This window comes from Teleopsis dalmanni, chromosome 1 (assembly GCF_002237135.1).
Source record: "Teleopsis dalmanni isolate 2A chromosome 1, ASM223713v2, whole genome shotgun sequence".
NCBI lineage: Eukaryota > Metazoa > Arthropoda > Insecta > Diptera > Diopsidae > Teleopsis > Teleopsis dalmanni.
Window position 1 is genome coordinate 23,447,470 of NC_051846.1, and position 10,041 is coordinate 23,457,510.

At 28.1% G+C, this 10,041-nt stretch overlaps 2 protein-coding genes across 6 annotated transcripts in view; both read left to right on the top strand.

Annotated features, from left to right (window-relative positions):
- LOC119683551 (tetraspanin-18) overlaps positions 1-9,834 on the top strand; it is a 62,959-nt gene extending 53,125 nt beyond the window's left edge. For all 5 annotated transcript variants that reach the window (XM_038097269.1, XM_038097308.1, XM_038097277.1 and 2 more), the window contains 3 exons: positions 9,112-9,186; positions 9,262-9,549; positions 9,625-9,834. In XM_038097269.1, coding sequence (XP_037953197.1) covers positions 9,112-9,186; positions 9,262-9,549; positions 9,625-9,777 — 516 coding nt within the window. In that variant the 3' untranslated portion in view covers positions 9,778-9,834. The remainder of the gene's footprint in view (positions 1-9,111; positions 9,187-9,261; positions 9,550-9,624) is intronic.
- LOC119683544 (glutamate dehydrogenase, mitochondrial-like) lies at positions 58-1,960 on the top strand. The gene has a single exon (XM_038097257.1). It carries the CDS (start codon positions 195-197, stop codon positions 1,782-1,784), a length of 1,590 nt encoding a protein of 529 aa, XP_037953185.1. The 5' UTR covers positions 58-194; the 3' UTR covers positions 1,785-1,960.
- Positions 9,835-10,041: the final 207 nt, after the last annotated feature.

The window sequence follows — 10,041 nt, forward strand, 5'->3', positions numbered from 1 at the left end:
TTTGAATTTAACTCAGTTGGCCATGCTTTTCCAAAAAATGTTTTCTTGAACTAAAAATTATAAAAATCAAATTATTCAAAATTTCGATCGGTGTGTGTGCAGTAATTTTCCTTCGAAATAGTCTCTAAATTAAAACTTCCAACTAATTTTTGGCTTTCAAAATTAATAGACAAAGTTAAGGACAAATTACTGTAATGCAGTCGTTAATGAATAGTATTAAATATTCATGTACCCGGTATGTAGATGCTACTATTTACGTCAAGCGCTTTAAACATGAAATTCCTAAACGTTTACAAGGAATACCTAAAGAAAAGTCGCCTAAGTTAGCTGCTATGATTGAGTATTATTATCACACTGCAGCCGCTAAAGCCTATGACTCACTTGTTAAGGACATGGAAAAATATCCTCACATGAGTGCTCAGCAACGCGAAGAGAGAGTAAAGGCAATACTTAGACTGATTGGCACGGTTAGTACATGCCTTGAGGTGACATTTCCTATAATTCGGAAGGATGGTAAATATGAGTTAGTAACTGGTTATAGAGCTCACCACTGCCGACATCGTTTACCTGTAAAAGGTGGTATACGATATGCTCAAGATGTCAATGCAGATGAAGTTAAGGGTCTTAGCAGTATTATGACATTTAAAAATTCCTGTGTTAATGTGCCGTTTGGTGGATCGAAAGGTGGCATAACTATAGATCCTAAAAAGTACAGTGTTGCTGAATTACAGGTTATTACCCGACGTTATACAATGGAGTTACTTAAACGTAACATGATTGGTCCTGGTATCGATGTCCCTGCCCCAGATGTGAATACTAGTCCCCGCGAAATGAGCTGGATATGTGATCAATATATGAAAACATTCGGCTATAACGATATTAATTCGCTGGCAATTGTTACTGGTAAACCTATACATAATGGCGGTATACGTGGACGAGAATCAGCAACTGGTCGTGGCGTTTGGAAAAGTGGTGACATGTTTATAAGTGACAAAGAATGGATGGATGCAGTCAATCTGAAACCCGGTTGGAAAGATAAAACAGTAATTGTTCAAGGTTTTGGTAATGTTGGGTCGTTTGCTGCTATATTTGTACATGACGCTGGTGCTAAAATTATTGGCATAAAAGAATTTGATGTTTCTTTATATGAACCCAACGGTATCAATCCTCATGAAGTTCTAGCTCATAAAATGAAAAATAAATCCGTAAAAGGATTTGGTAAAGCTAAAGAATTCTCAGGAGATTTACTTACAGAAAAGTGTGATATCTTAATGCCGTGTGCAACGCAAAAGGTACTGACCGGTGAAAACGCTGATAAGGTGCAAGCTAAAATAATACTTGAAGGTGCAAATGGACCTTCAACACCGGGAGCTGATGAAATATTTGTGAAGAAGAAGATACTTGTAGTGCCTGATTTATTCTGTAATGCTGGTGGTGTTACTGTATCATACTTTGAATATTTGAAAAATGTGAATCATGTTTCCTATGGAAAAATGACCATTAAACGAGAGAACAGTATGTTACACGAGTTATTCAACTCTTTGAACAGTTCAGGTGGTGGAAAATTCAAGCCAAACGATAAGCTGATAGCTATACGTGATTGTACATCTGAAGCTGAAATTGTTGATGCAGCATTACAAACCGTGATGGAGGTAGCAGCTAGAGGTATTAAGGAAACAGCCCACGAATATTCGACCTGTCTGGACATACGCTCAGCTGCATATATTTATTCTGTGAAAAAGATATTCCATGCATTCGAAACATCAGGCATTTCACAACAGTAATAATGATGTACCGGTTTTAATGTAATAAGTCCTTATCCACTTATCCGCTTTAATTGTACACACACTACAATCTTCACCTCACCTATTTTGGATTCTAAAAATTTGCAGTTTACATTTTGTTAATTTCAACCTTCAAAATTACAGTACGTAAATAAAAATCCTTTCAACAGACATAACATGTTTATTTTTTTTTTTTTTAAATTAATTATTCATATTCTTTGGAATAAGATTAAAAATGTGATAATTGTGAAAAATTTACAAAGCCAAAAAATATCACAGCTGTTTCACCTACCGCCAAATATCCATCATCATCATCAGTGGTCTTATCAGAAATACCTGTTGGTTTAATTGTCCATGTATAAATATATTATTTATTTTGTTCTTATTTTAATTTATTTATTTAATTAGTATTTATAAGCGGAAATAATGTAACAATATTTCTTATAAATATTTGTGATTGAAATGTTATGATAATTGAATATTTCCATTTATTATTTTTTATTATTGAAAATAGGTTAAGACCTCTCTAATTTCGACCTTAAAATATATATAGTTTTAATGGGCTGTATTAGTCAAAAAGCCAGCAATTATGTACATGCATTATGTGTAAATAAAAATCCAATTTACTATGACTTTGATAAATAATCAAAAATAATAAAGTCGATTCGATTAATTTGGCATTAAGTATTACCAATCAACCAACCAACCAACCAACCTCTTCAAAGGCCGTTAACCATTGCCAACCGAACGATAAACAGACAGACAAGATGTGAGTTGCAAATAAACTGCACTTTTTTGAGATACTCGTATTTTACTTTTTTTTTTTGTTTTCTATTTTTTTAAATTAATATTTTGCATAGATTTTGTGTGTAGAGTTTTTAATTTTAATTCAATAAATTTGTTGGCATCATGGCACATGTACACAAGTTCAAAAAACTATTAACTTTGATTTTATGGAACAAAATAAACGCTATAAAAATAAATTCCGTAAAATTGTTTATAAATTTGTATAGTTTTTCTATCTGCGATGAGTTAATCTCTAGTTGTTTGTATATTTTATTATATTTTCATAAAATTTGCTCATATTTTTCATTTATTTTGAAATTAAGAGTTTAAAAATAGCTATATAATATTTAAAAGTTATGCACTTTATTATTTTAATTGCATACCTGCTGAATTTTTCTAAAATTGATGTAATAAAATAGCGATTTCTCTCAATTCAGTTAATATACATATAAATTATACTACGGTTGTATGTACAGTAAGTGGTGTCACTTAATACAAAAATTTTTGAGATTAAAATATTTATCCTAACGTATGTATTGAAATTGCAGATAATGAATTGCACGTGATAAAATTTAACTGAAAGTAAACATATTTTTTAAACCTATCCACAATGATAAAACTATATATCCGTATTTGTCTATTAGCATATTTTTTCAGTTCAAGCTAGCCATTTCATTCATAATTCAGATTTTACTTCAACTTTACAATGTGCTCTTCCTTCCTATTCATCTTACATTTTCCTGTGTTTGTCTATTAGCACATACTTTTTCAGTTCCAGATACCTATTGCATCCTTAAGTCAATTTTTACAATGTGCATTTCGTTTTCATCTTACATGTTATCATGCTCTAATATTAGGTCTTTTCTTTTGTTAACATATTACAAAAGAATAACCGCTTATTTTAAAAATAATAGAAGAAACAACAACACTAGGCCTTTTCTTTTGTTAGCATATTACAAAAGAACAACAGCTTATTTTAAAAATTACATATGAAACAACAACACTACTAGCTTATTTAGTTCAAACTTTTTGAAATCGCTCACAACGTATAGTTGCCAGAACTAAAAATTCGTCGATTGTGAATGATTTTTGGAAGTACGTACAAAATTTTCAGTTAACTGTCAACAAATATTTGACAAATAATACTTAATTCCTTTTAATTTATTACTTTTTTCTATTAACATTGAAAAAACCTGAAAATATAAACTTTATTCACAATCATGTAAAGAATAAAATATTTGTAGTCGTAATTTTATAGAATTTTATACATTTTCTAAACTTTAACTTTAAATTTTATTACGTATTTTGCATATATATAAGCTTAACAAAATTTCTAATTCGTCCAGATTTGCCATCACAAATAATGTTTATTTTATGTTGTTCTTTTGCATTATGTTTACAAAAGAAGAGGCCTATTCTAGTGTGACTAGTATATTCATAGTACTAATACTTTCACAACTTTGATTATGATGAGAATCTTTATCTGTTAGCACGATATTTCCAACTTTTGGTTCAATACCGTTCCCTCTCCAGTTATTATGTATGTCATCTGATAGTAATAATCACACTGCATTGCTTGATAGTTTTTATCGCGATTGTTTTTTCAAGAAATCGAGTTATTCTGGCAGGCAAAGAAGATTTCACTTGTTTTGTCACCAAACAACTTATGAAGTGAGCTGGATTGATCCAATAATATCTGTGGTGTCTATAATTGTTAATCGACGATTTTTAAGCACCAAATCATTGATTTCCGCGGACTATTGTTTAAGAGTTGTTGTGATGGTCATCTATGGTGCTATAGTCTGCAAGACTTTCTTTCTCTTTAAGCCACATGCCGTGTCAGTGACTAATCTATAGAGTCACAAGTACTACAAAAGCTATTAGTGGGTAAAAAGCTTCTTATAAATCTGTATGTAGTTGAATTCTTGCTCTAAAAAGTATAGTATATAAAATATAAAATATAAAAAGAACAAATTAAAATAAATTTACTTATAAGCAAATATTGTAATTGATTTGGACTAAAAGTATCTGTGGGCATTGAAGCGTCAGTAAAGCCGAAATAATTTTTTTTTCTTTTTTTTTGTGTGTTTTGTATGCAAAATCATAATGTAGAGTTTTATTGAGTTTCATGTAATCCAAGCATGAAAATTTATTGCATAGTGAAAATTATTACATTGTGCTCTTTCCGCACTTTTGCATATATGATGCATGCGCTGTATCTTTTGCTTTAATATTTTAATTAGTATTGTTTGAATAAAATTCTATGACTACACCACAATAAAAATATTTAAAAAAAATTTGACCTACGCATTGGGTTCATGGCTGCAATAAATTTATTACTTAAAATGGGTTAAAATATTTTAGAGAGAAATAAATAAATACTTACAAAACTAAAACTTTTGTGTTGACTTTTTCGAATTGCTGCTCTATATTATTCTAGATACAATAAAATGTTTTAACAATGTAAAAATAATTTTATTAGTATAGTATTAGTAAACAGTATTAGATAGAAAATTTGATTTAATTGTGGAACTTAACCCATTGCTAAAATATCTTGTTTAAGTGTGAAACTATTTTATTTCCTTAATTAATCATTTTTTTACTATCTTATATTTACATTAATTACTTAAACATTATTTCCTTAAATGACAAAATTACTTTCTTAAATGATATGATTGTTTAATGCCCAGCATCTTTACTACTTGAAGTTGAAAAAAGTACTTAATAAAGTAATTAAATAAACGTAAGCGCTAATGACAGCAAATTATGAGTATTTCCAAAAGCATAAATCATTTATAATTATTATAATTAACTATATGTCAGTAGCATATAATCAGCGCATCTTGTCAATAAAACCGTAACACAAATAAATAAAAAATAATAAAGTATTATAAATAAATTATACCTATATTATACCTTTACAATTGTGTTTCAAAATTTATTTCGTTTTTCTCAAAGTAATCTTCATATAACTATATTCTTTCTAATCGGCGAAAAACCTACGACTAATAGTTTACAGCATATATTCCATACATTTCCGTAAACTCCATGTTATCATCTCAATCATCTGAAAACAACGTCTTTGAAACAATCAATTTTGAATATATCCAAAATTTGGACCTTATCTGATTAATAATGTTTGTATAGGATAACTTTTTCATTATATGTAATAAAAGGTTTTCAGAAAGTATTAACTAAAATCAATGCAGTCGTACTGAAATGTACAGAATTCATAAAAATCATGTTGTTTAATCAGCTGTAACAAATAAACTACATAATGTATTATTATCTACAAATTGTTTTTTATTTTCATTCTACGAAAAATGTTTCAAAAGTTATAAAACATAGAAAAAAACGTTTTTTTTTATCTTGTTGAGAAAATATTTTCTAACGTTAGATAAAATTAATGTGACAATCATCGGCTTAGTTGACCAACTCACTTGCACTTAGTCTTGCACTTGCACTTAGTTCCCATAAGAAATGTTTCATTCTTTCTTCTTCCATTTCTGACATCGACTTACGAGAAGTATACTGCATCAGTTTTATACACTTGATACAGTATCGTCTTTAAAATTCAGCTTCATAAGAGTCCCATCCTTAACAGGTTATTAATTAGAATCTTTTAAAAAGGAAACTAGCCTGTCTATGGTAATAAGAATTCTCTTGTCTTAACTTAGGAAGACTTTGCCTACGTGTCGAACACTCTACATTAATTTATGATATTTGCCCAAAAGAGAGTAATCTTGTCTTCCATCTTCATACACACAAATTTGTCTAATCGAGATGTTAATCTTCCTAAATCTTGAGATAGCATAAATTTAATAATCAACATAAAATATAACTCTAAACTTAATTTTGCAATCATAACTCTTACGATAATAATAATGTTTTATATTTAACATATCAAGCCGAAATAAAAATATATATATATATTGTTTTTTTTTTTTTTTAAACCAGTTTCTTTTTTATTGTCTGGCCTTTAAAATTTTCATCAAAAGAATTTTAATATTGGCGTAATTATGTATAAAAATGTCAGTAAAAGTCTGGTAATCAACTGTAGGCCAAAGAAAATGTTGACTAACACCTCTTGCAAGCTTAATAGTTTATTGCCAACATAAGTCGTCAATTATGAGCAACAATGAACTTATTTATAAACAATGTTGAAGCAGCAGAGCAGCAGTTGCAACAACGTTAACTGCAGCAGTTGGTATTTGCAATAATAAAAAAAAATTTGCAAGTACAATTGCATACAACAATAAACAGGAAATATGAGGTATTTGTTAATAATCAATTACTAAACCAGTAAAATGCAGACAAATAATGTTTAGATGCAATAAACTATTTAACTGTTGTTGTTGTGATCAATTTTTGCAGAAGTGCTTATGTCTAATACACATCACTTTAATATCTAATAAACAAAATACCAAAATATAGAATTATTAAGCATTCATTAAATGCTTAATAAATGTTTATACGAAAATTTATAATATTTCGTTCTTGTCCACTCTCATTGATGCCGTACCTTTTATATTTTTGTTGCAATCATTATTTATAATTTTATTAATTATTTATTTCAAGAATAACAATTGTAATATCTCAAATACACTGCAAAAATAGATAACAGCGTTGAATGCGTGTGATTTACAAAAACAAATTAAAACATGCTCTAAGAGCACAACAAATAGGAGCAAGCGAAGATAGAATACTCTCAGACTTTCTTCTCAATGATTGTAAGTGTGATAGAGAGAGAAGCATTAGTCTTGCTACACTTTCTCGCAATGCTTCTATGAAAAATGTTGTCATTAATTGCTTGGACCAAATAATACAACAAAGAGTGTAAATAAAAACAAAGCGAAATTTAATTATGTCACTATTATCTGTTTCATCATATAGATTTATAAAAGCTGATTTGAGGAATATTATTTTGGCAACTGTATCATAATTTTTCAATAAATCTGTTCTTATGTTTAAGCTTCCATATAACTCTAATAAGTCATCTTATCTTATCATCCTATCTTATCTTCCTATCTTATCATCTTATCTCATCTTCCTATCTTATCTTATCTTTCTAACTTAACTTATCTTCTTATCTTATCTTTTCTTCTTATCCTGTCTTGTGTTCTTATTTTATCACATCTTCTTATCTTTTTATCTTATCCTTTATCCCATTCATTTTATTGTCGTTTTATTGTGTAATGAGTTTCGTAAAATCTTTGCCATTCTTAATGCCATTTTTCATATTTCTGTTATCATTTCTCCTGTCTTCCCGTAATAGTCCAGAAATACGTTTGTTTAACGTATGGTCGTCATGTTTTGCTTTTCGAATGTGTTTAGGAATTTTTAGTTGTGACATTTTTGACCCATAACCGAACTACAAAAATTGACGGTTCTTGACTTTATATTAAATGCAAGTTGACTTAGCTCACGTCTTGTCCAATCGTTTATTTTTATCTAAAAATTTTAAAACTACGTACCAACATTATAAATTAAAGCATTTGTATAAAATAATTGTTATTATTATTTTAAATTTTTTATTAAGGGTCTGATTTAGACCAAGGAGAACTAAGTTGCTTAATAAAACAAAAGAAAAATTTGATATAAGTTAGTACGACTTAAATATAGTTTCCTTGTCTGATGGAAAAATGATTTCGTCTTTTAAGTCAGAGAATCTATGTAGTCGTAAAACAAAATTTAAAATATAACAATATTAACTTTTTTCAATCCATTATTGTCTAATTTTGTCTAGTTCTTATTTTACCATTGCTATTAAAAAGTCTTTATGAATGCCTTCTTTTCTGATTTATCATATTGCACCAATGGGTGTTATTAGTACTTTTATACTTTTATCTTTGTTCTTCAAATATTTTCAAGATTAACTGACTTACTTCATCACAAAGAATTGAAGATCATATTATATTGAGATCAGATCAGAATTTTTTAACCCTCGAATAGTCATTACCACCACTAGTCAGTAAAATATTGTTTTAGTAAAATATTGGTACCGGTTCCTGTAAAACAGATTGACTATTTTACCGGTCCTTGCAAAATACTTGAAATATTTTAGCACTCATTGTTGAATAGTTTTCGGGTTTGCAGTACGTTTTGTGTTAAAAAAAATATTTTGGATAAAAATCAATTTTATTAATATTGTGCGACTATACTACTTTATTTTTTAGTCTCTTGGAAGTAATTTGATTGTTTCTTGGGGCCTATTAAGTTAATATATAATTATACTAAGAAGAACATTAATTAAGTTATCAATGTTATCTAATAAAATTAAAAAATATATGTATATTAATTATATATTAAAAATAAAATAATAATTGAATAATATAATATATATATATATAATAAATTTATAATGTAATAATAAAAATAAAATAAATTATTAATAAAATTAATATTTTAATACTATATTGTAATGGTGTTTACATTAAATAGACTTTAATAAAATATTCTTAAAAAATGTTTAAATTAATCTTTAATTAGAACGAAAAAAAATATCTATTTTTACTCACACTTTCCCTTTGTTCTATTACAGTATGGTGTACTACTAATTATGTTACTTGTAGCCGAAATCGTGGCTGGCGGACTTGCTGCATTTTATAAGGAAACTGTAAGTTTACTTAATTTAAAATTATTAATTTTCTATAAATTAATTCAAAAATATTGTATATTAAAAACTGTTCAGGCTCGTAACGAAACGAAAAACTTTTTGGAAACAACAATTACGAACTATTATAAGTCCAGTGACAATCCTGATGCAGTAACCCATATGTGGAATCAAATGATGAGCAATTTTGCTTGCTGTGGCGTAAATGATTATCGTGATTTCGAAAAGTCTCAATCATGGATGGAACGCCGAGGTAATCATACAATACCGGAGGCATGCTGTATACTGAAGGATGTGTCTAATTATATACCACGAGATGACGATTGTGTAACAAATCCCAATGAAAATAATAGTTTCTACAAAAATGTAAGGTTCCATTAAAAACATGTCTTTTTCATGCCTTTATATTTCATTACAAACGCTTTTTTTAAACAATTTTAGGGCTGCTATGACGTCATGGTTGATTGGATTATATCCCATCGTGAAATTATAATTGGAGTTTTAGCAGTAGTTGCAATTATTCACATAATTGGCATTATCCTCGCTTTAAGTCTGTACAAATCGTTTTCTAAATATCATGGAATGAGACTGTAATTCTTAGCAGTCTAAAGTTATATATTATTTTAGACAATTAAAAAAAAAAACAAATAATCGAAAATTAAATTTATTTAAAAAAAATTAATAGATTTTGTTATAATCATATAAATTATATATATCTGCTTTTATATCTTCTTGAAATTTTATTTTTATGTTTAACATTTTTTTAATAATTGAAAAAAATAAAGTGAATGAAACAATATTTGTACTCTGTCTTGTATATTATTTTTAAGTACTACCAAAAGAATTAATTTTGTTAAA